At 40.4% G+C, this 13395-nt stretch overlaps 1 protein-coding gene across 2 annotated transcripts in view; it reads right to left on the bottom strand.

The window, feature by feature from the left end:
- LOC124054262 (pyruvate carboxylase, mitochondrial-like) overlaps window positions 1-13395 on the bottom strand; it is a 262121-nt gene that overhangs the window by 41073 nt on the left and 207653 nt on the right. For both annotated transcript variants that reach the window (XM_046380027.1, XM_046380028.1), the window contains exons 15-16: window positions 9951-10172; window positions 2755-2911 (exon numbers count right to left, since the gene is read on the bottom strand). In XM_046380027.1, the coding sequence (XP_046235983.1) occupies window positions 2755-2911; window positions 9951-10172 (379 nt within the window). The remainder of the gene's footprint in view (window positions 1-2754; window positions 2912-9950; window positions 10173-13395) is intronic.

Raw genomic sequence — 13395 nt, 5'->3', positions numbered from 1 at the left:
CACAGCCTGCGGGAGCCCACAATAACTGAGAGAAATGTATACCCGCCTCATTATCCAAACTGCTAGTGGTAAATCCCTCCTATTATTGCCTTGGCCCTGGTATCTTAATCAGGTTTTTCAGAACTGGGGTGAGTGCTTACTGTGTTTCTGCAAATGCAATATTTACACACAGAGAGAGCTTTTGTTTGGCCAAATAAACAGACTCTCTTAATGTTGCTCTGTGAGAGGATTACCAGTCCAATGTCTGCGTGGCCAGTATTTATTTAGCACTACAATGCACACAAGTGCCGTCTAGTGGACGTTGTTTGGCACCAAATCAGAAACCCCGTGCCGTCCTACTGTCCGAGTCTGATTCATAGCATGTGAATTGGAAAGTCTGCCAGTCTCTCCTTCGTAAAGTAACAAAAAGATCTACTTAGCGATCATTTCAATCCATCTGTTGTATTTTAAAACTGTGCCTCCCACTTGCTGCAAAGTGGACTGTGAGGTGACCTCATGATATGCACTTTCAATCACGCAAATGAAACGATATTACACTTTGATTTGATTTAGTTAATGAAGCCGCTTAGGCCACTTGGCCGCGGGGCTGTCCCTCTGAAAATGGTGACGGTGAGAGAGTGATGGAGTGAAGGATTGGGGGGGGGCAAACAAGATCAAAGTCATTTATCACAATCATGTGTAGATTTGCACTGGCACTCCCCCTATGGGACATTTTCTGAGAGCGAGAAGAGTGGAGAGGAGCAGTTATGGTAGAAAGAGGGAGTTCAGACAGAGAGAGAAGTGTAGAGAGATGAATGGGGGCATAAAAAGGGAGTCATGAGAGTGGGGGATAAATAATGACTATATGATAGGAGAAGGGAGGGGAAGGTTGAGCACAAAAAAGAAAACAAAAAACTGGGAGGATGAGGAGATCGCCGTGTGTGTGATTCAATGGAGAGGAGGAGGGAGGGGACAGCTGCATTAGTTATAAAGCCACTACTAATTTATTTAAGGTGAGAGGAATTACACTGTGTGTGTGTGTGTGTGTGTGTGTGTGTGTGTGTGTGTGTGTGTGTGCATTCATGCAGGTGTGTGTGATTGCTTATGAGTCATCCACATCATCGAGGCAGCTTGTGAATCCATTTGGAAAAGTGTTTGAGGCATGTCTATGCATGTGTGTAGGCACAGGAGTATTTATGGACCCTAAACGCATTACTGGGTACATCTGTATCAATAGTGTGTGTGTGTGTGTGTGTGTGTGTATAAATCACTGAGTAGAGCTGGAGGCAACAGGAAAACATCAACCAAATTTACCTGACCTGGATGTGTGTGTCACTTGATTTGTGAGTAGCTAGCGGCCATTGTATCCATTTAGATATATTTAGAGAGAAAGCAGCTGTGTCTGACGCTTTCAAACTATATGTATGTATGGGGAATATTCACAGGTAAATCTGTTATTTTCTATTGATTAATCACGTTTAAATATTTTTAAAAAGGCACTATTAAAGCAAAAGATTAAAGCAGCTTGTGTTTTCACCTGAGCAACTAATCTACAGATAAAATATAATTTAAGATTCTGCTACTGCACTGCCTATTCGTCACCTCAAATGTTTTCAAAGCCATATATCAGGGAACTGTTTAGCTATACTGCTGATATGAAAGTCTTCAACAAGGCTGCCGGTTTGTGCCTGCTTGAAAGCGGAGCAAAACACAGTAGTACATCAGCCAGCGTTTATTGGTCCAGTGTGGCACAGTGCATCGTGCCTGCTGTAGGTTTTCTACCTTTTGAGCTAAAGGTTTTCTTCTGTTTATTCTTGACATGCAACATCAGTTTCAAAAATATTTATATCTTCGTACAGCCCTGTTTTATGAAAAGACCATCTTTCCAGCGGTGGTCCACTTCTTTATGAAAGGAAGGGCTGTGTGTCGTTCAGAGGTGTAAATCAATGACCGATTGATTGATAGTGTCTACTCAGACCGAGCAGTCTTCCACCAAGGTCATTAGTCCACTCTTCTACCCAAATGCAACCACTATATGTGGATATGTGAATATTAAAACTACTGTAGCCACAGACATCAGTATTGCGACTGACTTGCACCAGACACGTTTCCATGGTGGTTTCACACTTAACCTGTTTGGTTCAACTAAAAGACCTTTTGTCCAATTAGTGCGGCTTGTTTCTCTTTCCTTTTCCTCTTTACTTCTATTTATTCAGGGGAGTTTCACTTTGATTCAGTGTTATGACAGAGCTGCTTGGATCCAACTGCTGACTGTATTCTACATAATGAACCCTACACTTACATTATATAGACAAAAGTATTCAGACACAGACACAGGCTCAGCCCCTTCCAGAGAAGGGAAATCTTAATGCTTCAGCACACCAAGACATTTTGAACAATGCTATGCTTCCAACTTTGTGACAACAGTTTGGTGAAGACCCTGTTCTATTCTAGCATGACTGTGTCCCTGTGCACAAAGCAAAGTCCATAAAGACATGGTTGGATGAGTTTGGTGTGGAAGAACTTCACTGGCCCTGACCTCAAGCTCATCTGTCTATGTATTTAGAATGCAATGTCAAGTCCCCATTGGTGTGAAGGTTAGGTGCACCAATATGGTGCATGTCACATTCAGTACATACATTAGACAATTACAGCGCATTAAGCTAGTATGTGTATAACCCTATATTTAGTAACTGAACTCAGTTATAGATGGAGGGATAAAGTGTAAGTGTGTGTGTGTGTGTGTGTGTGTGTGTGTGTGTCTGAGCGACTCACTTAAAGACAGCATTGTCAGGGTAGTTGGTGTACCCCACGGCGTTGGCCCCTCTCAGCAGCATCTGAAAAGGGACATTTGGGATCAAAGCTCTCAGCTCCTGGAGTCTCTTCCATGGACACTCAGACAGGAAGCGCATGGCCACATCAAAGGTAGCACCTACACACACGCGCACACACACACACACACACACACAGTGGGGTGGGAGTTTATTTCAGCTGTCATCACAAGAGTCATCTGTCATCCCAACTTTGATCTCAATTTTAAACTGAAAAACTAATATTTCAAAACTTCAATCCCATTTCCCTCCCACACACACACACACACACACCCAGCACACACATAATACACACTAATGGATACTCAAATAAAATATCTGATGATACTTGCACATTCATTGTTCATTCTAACACTTCCATCTTTTCATTCTAAAGTCACTTAAAAATCTAAGAAATGTTTCAGTGGAAGAGGCAAAAAAAAAGAGATAGCATCTCTCATTTCCCTTTCTGGGGGGAGCAGATTAGCGAATCTCATACCCGTTTATCATATCAGCCAGAAATATTGAAGCCTCCAGTGGTTTTTTGCTGATCCAACACTGCCATCATTAAATTTCATTTTCTGAGCGCTCGTACATTTGGACAGGGACAGAATACAAAGCACAAGTGCTTCTTCCCTGCTCTGCTGTGGGAGGAGCAGGACCGCCCTGGTAAAAACCATCATCTTTATCCATTTTTTACCCCCCCACCACCCCCTTTGATTTGAAATTTAGCCTGCATCAACAACTCAACTCATCAAATTACTGGTTTGGAGCAAAAATGACTCCAAACAAACCTAACTGATGTTTACCCTGGTAGTATTAAGGTTTTATAACACGTGAGATATCAAAACACGATGCCGAGCGGGGAATCCATCTGGGACTGCAGAATTTAGTCTAATGATTTGTTAAGAGGGATGAAGACTGACAGCTGAGCCCACATATCAGAACATTAGGCACTGCTGAGCCTGTCTCTTTTTGAAAAAGACAGGCAGCCTCTAATCTGTCATGAAGATGAGCTGAAATAAATTAGAGAGAAAGATGGAAACGAGCCTGTTACACAGCAATGTATTCAACACCTCATATAATGTGAATAATGACTTCTTTTGGGATAAATTGTATCCTGGAGTACGTGTGGGAATATACGGGCCTGTAACATCTTCTACAGGTATGTAAGAGTAAATCTAATACAAAACTTACTAATAAAACAGTTTGTATACTCCCATATTGGCAAACCTCTTTGCTCCCTCTAAATGTCCCCTGGTGGAAACACAAAGTTATATAATATAAACTTCTATCTCATGCTTTTAGACCAATAAGCAAAAGCCCATGATGAATTCAAATGATTAATATTTATAATCTGAATCGTTGAGCTACAAAACACACACACATCTCGCCATTCATCAGCATTTTTTGCTCAAGTGTGCAATTATGGCCCTGATGCGTCAGACAGTTTATCCTGCCAGATCAATTTTTATGTCAGCTGTGATTCCTCTTTATGTACTCTGGGTTGGTCGATTTGCTTTTGTGGCAGTCGGACTTTCACGCTTGTATGTCCGCAGCCTGTGGCAAGAAACTGCTCGCATTCCCTGAAACATGACCTCATACACCGAAACACTGATCATACAACCGGCAGGACAGAACAGCAAGCACACTCTGAAATGAGCGTGTACAGTAATTAAGAATTTGCTGCTTCACCATCTGATAAATGTACCAATTGTATAACACAAACGGGGAACCATATAGATACATTATGTGACCCAATTCATATTACTGTATCTGCCACGGTGTAGGAAGGCTTGCTATATCAGGAAGGGACTTAATCCTCAAAGGGCTTTCACAGGCTTAATCTCTTCAATGATTCATTTTGCCTCTAAGCAGCTGAAACATGTGAAAGCAATATTCCCTATCTCAGATCCCTCTGTGTATAAAAAGATTCTTATATAGGGACAATGCGTCAGGGTAACGGTCGTTCAATACTCACATGCTCACCTCCCTTTAGTGACTTATTTTGCCTCTAAGTGATTCGAGCACAGAAGAGCGCAATATTCTCCGTCTCAGATCACTTTGCAATTAAAGTGCATTGTATAGAGACCTTCTATCGAGTCAGGGATGGTAGTTATTCCTCCCATGGCCATTTAGTGATTTATTACAAACTGTTTAAAGGTATAGTTATGATCTCTCACTGTGGGACAGTGTGTGCTAGAGCTGAACTTCTGACTGCAGCATGCTAGTCTAACATGTGTATCACTACTGGAATCGATATCACACGACAGGCATGGCTGCCAATAGCACATCTGTCAACATGAATGACTGAGTGAGATGACTGAGTGAAGGATGGGAAGCAAACTGTCTCATGATAAACCGTCAAAGATTACAACATTTCTCTTCTTTTGTTTCTTTTTACATGAAGTGCACAGGAGTTTCACTCATCCTGTGAAAACAGCTGCATTGAGTCTCATGCTGCTCTGGGAGAACCTTATTATGTCTCATCACTAATTATTATTACTAGTTATGTACTAGTTATGTCCCACTGAGATTAGGGCTTCAAAGTCATGAAAAAACTGTCATGAAGTACAAAGGTTGGACTTGAAAGTGGTGGGCATTGGAGAAGACATGAATAGTCTATGGATAAGAGTACTGAGTCGCATCATTGTAAGCGTAGGATTCGGTGTGGGGCCTTATCCAAACTATGAACTTTATGTATTATGTTTTTTTTTTCTTTTTTGTACTTTTCACAGATGTTACAGTGTGCTTTAAAGAAAGAATAAAATGGGAAGAGGGAGAAAATAAGTGTATGTATAATAAGCGAATAGCACATAAAGAGAATTTACCACAGCTTTTGAAACCAGTGTAGTTGGATTGGTAACATTTTCTACAAAGACCACATCTATAATGCATTATGAGGGTATTTCTAATTACCATGCATACATAACGCTTTATGACTACATTCATAAACACACGTAATGCTTTTTGATGCAATCCGTCATTCCATCATTACCAGAACATCCACTTATGAAGTAGCATAGATACTTTACACGCATTACACTTTACTGACCACCAACTAGTCATTATGATCAAACATGCATTATTATAGATTTGTCAACATTTACTTCTCTTTACTTAACACAAACAGTAATAACTTATGACACTACCTGGACTGTTATAGCACATTATGAGTCTTTGCTTCAGCTGATTGTTGAGGTGTGCACAGGTGAGTTACAGGTGGTCGCAATATATATGAGCCCCACCAGTCAACCTCTAGTTTAAAACTAGTCAAAAGCATCGACAGGATATTTGAAATTTTAATTCATTCTAAGTTAGTCACCAGAGGGTCTTCAGAGGAAAAGCCATCAGTGAGGTTGTGTTATGTGTGATTATAAATGCTCGTAAACAACATTTTAATACGGGTGTGGGCTGAGAAAAGGTGGAAGTATTTTTTAAAGTCTTCAAACTTAAGACAATGAAATGTTAAAAAAAAAAGAAAAAGTCCCTTAATCAAAGTACTTTCCCCTTTCAGAAATGGCTCAGTATAATGAGACACGCGATGACAAGAGGCCTCCCTGGCACCTATTCAACAATTTCCTCCAGAGTGATGGATTGAGTTCACCACCAGTTTTCACAGTCTCTCTTCAAAGATTTAATTTTAATGTAACCGCTCAAACATGGATAAGTGGGCTTTTACTGGTCAGTCTCATATTAACATCACGATATGGGGTGAGGTGGAAGTCGGGAAGTGTTTAGGCCGTTTTTATTGAAAATATCTCTACAATGATCTACTTTCGCTATTACCTTTCACCTTTTTTATCACTTCAAACATGAGACAAGAACACGGTGCTTAACGTGACATATGCTTAAAGCGCTCATTATGAAATCTAGAAAAAGCCCAATGAAACACACATTTATAAAGATGTACAGCGGCTAGGCTTCTTCTCACACGTTTCCCAACTTTTAAAATGAAAATCAATGAATCATTTTACTTGAATTCAACTCCTGAAAGATTAAAGGTCACCCTCAGCTACAGAAGTTGAGTAAATGCATCCTGTGGGCCTCGAAATGAAGTCAGCTACAAAAATAACTAGTAATCTTTGTTTTTTTTTTTTTTTGTATGTGTAAGAAAAACAGAAACAGCCAAATGAATTTGTATTGTCAATATATTACGTGTCAAAAGGCTTGTTGGCAAATTCATCATAGTTTTCTAAATGCTATGTTGTTCCTACTCAACCAGTCAAATTAATATCAAAACATTAATATGCAAAGGAGGCATATCATTATACAGTAAACTAAGTTGCAGGAAAGCTCTCAGGGTTATATTGCTCTCTAGAATTTATTCTGCCTTTAAGCGTTTAAATAATTATGAGAAAGCACTATTGTGTTTTCTCTGAGTCACAGTCTTATCATGCAGGAACTACTGACGCCTCAAGAGGATCCACTAGCACATTACATTTCTCTTCCATGATTCACTCGCTCGCCACAACTTTTCCTAGCTGAGAAAGACAATCTCCTGCTCCTCAGCTCATAATATCAGCATTACAGAATCATGTCAGGAGGTGTTTAAACTTCTCCGACTCCTGTTTTACATTCATTTTCAGTGATGTACTCTTGCTGTCTTTGTATAAACCAGGGAGAGAGAAAAGCATATATTCACTGTCTGACTTTTTTTTTTTTTTATGAAGACAGAAGTGTGTTTATACTTCCAGAGCTCTCGTTGACGAACGATTTGAAAACTTGACTTCCACCACAAATCAAACATTAGCGCTTTATGAGAAAATGTGGAAGGAAGACACAAAATAAGATGTATTCCCTTCTCTCTTGCTGTTTTATCATATCTGGGTTCAGTTTGGTGATTATTCTACAATGTTTACTCAGATTTTGCTGCAGCAATTGCCCAAATGAAAAACGTTCAGCACAACGTCAACTCTGTTTAGAACAAATGTTATATTATATCATGACAGTTTTTTTAATACTGAAAAAATCAGTTTAAGTCATAAAAACAAGGTGACATCATTATTTAATCTCTATAAATTGTTTAAAAAAGGTTCACTGTTTTAATCCAAACCTGATTAAAAGTATGTTTATTATGATTCATACTGAAGCATAATACAAACCCACCAATAGTTTTAGTTTTGAAAATCTTACACACTGCTTCTCTCCGGCTTTTAAACAGTTCAATGGGGGAATGGTTTAGGCTTTCAAAACCATGAGAAGTCTCAGTTCAGAAAACAGGAAACTGGGAATAAATTGACATCTTTAATGTTCGACCATAAAATGGTCTGAAAGCACGCTTTCTATCTGGTTTTATTGACTGCTTTGCACAGTTTCCTGTTGCTCACACAGATGAAACCAGCAGAGAAAAACTGATAGAAAGCTCAGTTTGCGCTCTTTCATCAGTGCAACATATAGACGTGTCTGACCGTGCTGTGAGCTTCCCGTCGCCTAAAAGGAGATTTATCACAGTTTTTCAAAGCCTAAACGATCGTCCCTTTGGACTGTGTGTAAACCCAGTGAGACGCTGCAGCAGAGTCGTCAGCTCTTCAGAGGAAAAGCCATCCGTGAGGGTGTGTTATGTATGATTCTAAATTGTGGTAAACAGCATTTTAATATGGATGTGGGTTGAGAAAAGGTGGAATTATTTTGTAAAGTCTTCAACCATAAGACAATGAAATGTTAAAAAAATATATATATATAACATTTATGTCCCTTAATCAAAGTACTTCCCCCTTTGAGAAGTGGCTCAGTATAATGAGACTCACAAGAAAAAGGAGCCTCCCTGGCACCTATTCAACAATTTCCTCCAGAGTGACGGATTGAGTTCACCAGCAGTTTTCACGGTCTCTCTTCAAAGATTTACTTTTAATGTAACTGCTCAAACATGGATAAGTGGAATACGAGTCATCTTTTTCTGGTCAGTCTCATAATAACATCATGATGTGCTGTGAGATGGAAGTCGGGAAGCATTTAGGCCCTTTCTATTGAAAATATCTCCTCAGTGATTTACTTTTTCTATTACCTTTTTATCTGTTCAAACATGAGAAGAGTAGACAGTTGCTTAATGTGAGATCTGCTCCAAGTGCTCTCCTGCAGTAATGAAATATCTTGCTTTCCCCCCTTACTGGTCCACGATGATCTGCTACTAGAAGAAATTTAATCTTAGGAAGGGTTTACTGCACCAAAGAGGTTTCACTGGAGAGTCTCTTTCCTGTGTTTTGATTTTTGTTCTTACTTTGTTAAACCATCTAACAGTGAGCCCAGTCACTGAAACAGAAACCCTTTTTACATGAGGCTTCAGTTCTTTGCTTCTGATGTTTGTTCTCGTGATCTGCTCAAGGCACTCCACGTAATATAAGCAAAATCGCTCTGAGTAGTTTACTATAATTGAGCATTAAATTAAACGTTTCAACCTCAAGAGGTTCACTGGTCATATCTCTTCCACAAATGTGTGTGTCATAAGTGTTCAAACGAAGAAAAATGAATTTACTCACCAGTTCATAACAATCACACTTCACACAGGACCATTACCAAGAAGTGTTGATAATTGGCCTTGTCACCAACTGTTCAAACACGAAGCACGTATTTTCATTCTCTGGCCAATTTCAGAGTAATTGCACATTATACAAGGACACTATTTGACTGTTCATGCCCCAAGAAGTTTCAATAACCCAAGATTTTCTCTATTCATTTAAGAGGAGGCGAAAGGTACAATCATTGCCTGTTGAGGGAACTTGACTGCCTTCTGAGAGGAGATGCAAGAATGAGATATATGTTAAATGGCACGTAGCTCAAACAACAAAAGGCAAAAAAGTACAATCAATGTCCTCAGTAAAACATGGGACAGATCTACAGCATTCCTGAAAATGACTGGAAAGTGCAGCTCCTGCACAAAGAGCTTCATTCATATGTTTGCCACCAGAAGAGGGGAATTCAAGCCATTCTTACATGGCTGCTGAAATGAAAACATATATTGCAGGTAAAGCTGGACCACAGAGGCTTAGCTGAGCATAAAGACCGGCAGTAGGAGGTAACCAGTAGTTTAGTTCTGTCAACTAGCACTTACAAAATTGCACATGGATGTATGAATAATGGATAGGTAGATTTGTGGCATTACACAGAGTTTTGTGCGGGATTACTTCACATAACACATGCATTCGACACACAGAAACTCACCGCCCCAGTTCTCCAGGCTGAAAAGGTTGCTGAAGCTGTGGCTGACGAATGGCGAGATCTTCTTCAGGTCGTGGGTCCGAACTCTGGTGGCAAGAAGCGACTGGTGGGCGTCCCTGAAGGTGGTATCCATTAGCAGCAGACCTTGGTGGGCACGGACAGCCTTAGCGAATCCCTCAGGACCGTCACGCAGCAATATATCACGGAAACCTACCGGAGGGTCGCCTAGGAAGAAAGGAGGGGGAGAAAAAAGAATGGACAAGTAAGTTCACAAGGAGAATGACATGTGGTTATGTACGAGATAAAGCAGTTTGTGAGAAATCAATATCAGACGCTCAAGTAAACTTTAAACAGTTCGACCAAACTCAACCAGACTGCACAGATGTTTTATCATTAGCCCATACATTCACAGAAAGACACGTTAACATAAAAAAAAAATTACGACGCCATCCTGCAATTACAGCCATGGGCTAAAAACAGGGTTCCATTTTTTTAATAAATGGACAAAATATGAGAGCAATCCTGTTTTTACCCAATTTTAAGTTGTGTATTGACTTTGGCAAGATAAATGATTTGTAGCAATTCAAAAAGCACGCAGGTAATCCAATGTTATTTGTACAGTGTTCTCTTTCAAGTTGTGCTATTAACAAGTTCAGCCCTCGCCATAACTTCTGCTAATGAGGTGGATGTCGTCTCCTCTGACTGGTGCTCCAATCGCCCTCAGCCCACGTAGATCGACTATAAAAGAATACGGGAATAAGCTCAGCAGCCGGCTTATTAGACACACCACCCACCGATTTGTGAAAATGGATTTCTCCTGCTGACAGTGAGTCATATGGCCATGCTTTTCTATATAAAGTAGTAAGCAGCTACTGTTGAGTGAAACAAGAGATCCAAGTTAATGAGCTTGGTATTGTAGGCGAACCGGTTTCAGGGCGGCTGCTACTGCACTTGTCACGCATCTGTAATTTTTCATCTGGCTTGTTTTTAGGTCCCAAAATTCATATGACACCAGCGATTGGAGGGCTGTCATGCTGTGGCAAATTTAAATACAGCATTTATTCCTATTCTATTTTCAAAATTGTGGAGGCAGCTCTAGATGCTTTTCATATGTTCTATATTTTTGCCTTAAAGCTTTCCAACAACCCTGCATATCCAGCATCCCGTGGAGCACAAAACAGGACCAGAAAGGAGTCTAAGGCAAAGCTTGTGCCCCTGAAGCTGTACTCATGAACAGCACTAAATACAGCTGAGGCTAATGGGAATGTCATGACTTTTGCATGTATTTGGTTGTAAGGTATCGTGACAATAAAGCCTTTAATTGATGATAGTGATGATAGTTTCCATCAGTTACAAATGAGAATCTCTTTATGTTGCCATAAGCAATCGCCAGGATATCACCAAAGTGACAAGGACTCATTGTCTGGAGACCATGAATGTCCGTACATGATTTCATGGCAATACACTGCCACCAATTGAACCTTGCCACTAACACTAAAGATAAGACAAAAGCTGAAAGATGGACTAGAAACGGGTAAACCGTGGAGAGCAACACGCATTAAGAGTGTTTCAGAGAGCCGTCAGGATCCACTCCCCGAGGAACCCAGGATGAAGGCTGTTGGACATGCTGGCATTAGATGACTGCTTCTGGTTAGCTTACAAGACTGTAATGTCATACACAGCACCAAAGCACACAGTCTCTGCTACGAGGAACAAAAACAATCACTGTGGAATCCCCAAGACAGATACTGGCATTTCCAGTTTCTACCAGCTAAGTAGTCCTCAAAAACAAACAAGTTAAATCTCGCTCTGCGAGCACTGCTATAACCTTCAATCCTAATCCTCCTCTATTTCCACTCCATGCCTGGCAATTAAACACAAGCACAACCAGAGGCATTAAAATATTGGAAGTGGAATTGGGATCTATTTTTGCTGCAGTGTGTACAATCATCAATCAATTAGACTAGTTAATGAGGTACTATCTGCCTGCCTAGTTTGTCCTCCAAACCTCTGTTTTCCCTCTCTCTTTTCCACCATCTCACTTCCTCTCATTGTGTCTCCCTCTTAACCTTTTATTGTTGTACCTCATCCCTGAAAACAAATGATCTCTGCTATAATTGTCTCCAAGGCCAGCAAAATGAACTCCACACACACACACACACACACACACTGATGTAGATACATTTGTCCACACACGCAGGCACACAAAACGAGCACACACAGACGAGATGAGCTCTGTGAAATCACACTGCCGTAGCAAATAGATACAGACACTTTGAACTTATCAAGATCTGCGTATAATATGGCCGACTGGGGAACACACCACACACAGAAACGTGATTTATAATCAAAGTGTTACTTCCATTTCTCACACTCGTGCAGTCCCGCAAACTTGCTTTCTATGATTTTTGCCACTCGTGCTGTCTTGGACGCATGTGCCTCAACATTGTAGAGAGGAAATGAGGGCATCTGCACTGGGACAACAGAGACTAAACAACGGTCTATGCATGTGACAGTTTCCTAGAGGAAGGTAGCCAGCGTTTGAGTGGATTTGCACGCGTGTCGCATCATACAGAGCAGGCACAAAAAGTCGTAAAGAGATACAAGTCTCGAGTGGCTGCTGTGCTTGACAATTGACCCACTTATACACAAACATTTTTCCTTTGCACTGAAAACATCTTACTCCCACTCCCCAGCTTCCTTTGCACTCACTTCACTCCTCTTTCTCCCAGGCTGGTGTCATTTCATAGCTCTTCCTTCGACATCCTTCACCTGTCTGGTCTCCTCTTTACACTCTTCTCCTCCAGTTCCACAACATCATCTAATGCGACTGGATAGAGTGAGCTACGGGGCTCAGAGGTATATTCTTTATTTGTGCATTTGTGATTTGTTTGTGTAGGAAGACAAACAGCTTGTCGCACTGAGCTGATGTCTACCCTCCACGAAGACTGTTAAATGTGTTGTAGCTTTGATGTTAAAGACCCTTTTAATTGGCAGATTCTGGTGGGACTGCTAATTATTCTTTATTAAAATCGTGTGTAACGCAATGGCCAATAAATTAACTCTTTACATCACACCATCCACCCCCAAAATCACAATTATAGATTCACATATGATATACCTTTCTTACACTGCAAGGTATTTGCATTTAGTTATTGCCTGTCAATTTACCACAGCTGCTAAAATGCAGCCCATGGAAATACTTTTGATTGGCAGTGCTGTTAAAGTATTTGTTTTCCTCCACACAGTTGTAGGGAGGCGTAAAACAAACAGCTGAAAGAGGTGTTTTTAGAACAAAGAAGAAAAAAGTTACTTTGCAGTACAAACAGCCAAAGAAAATCCAAAATATCTTCAGGTTTCAGAAAGCCACATTTAAGACTCTTGATGACTCCATTTTCTTTTTTTTTTAAAGATACCTGAAAATGAGTTTTGGACATAAACAAAAGTC

This window comes from Scatophagus argus, chromosome 23 (genome assembly GCF_020382885.2).
Source record: "Scatophagus argus isolate fScaArg1 chromosome 23, fScaArg1.pri, whole genome shotgun sequence".
NCBI classification, from domain to species: Eukaryota; Metazoa; Chordata; class Actinopteri; family Scatophagidae; genus Scatophagus; species Scatophagus argus.
The sequence above is the reverse complement of the archived record's forward strand: the minus strand, read 5'-3'. Positions and strand labels throughout refer to the sequence as shown.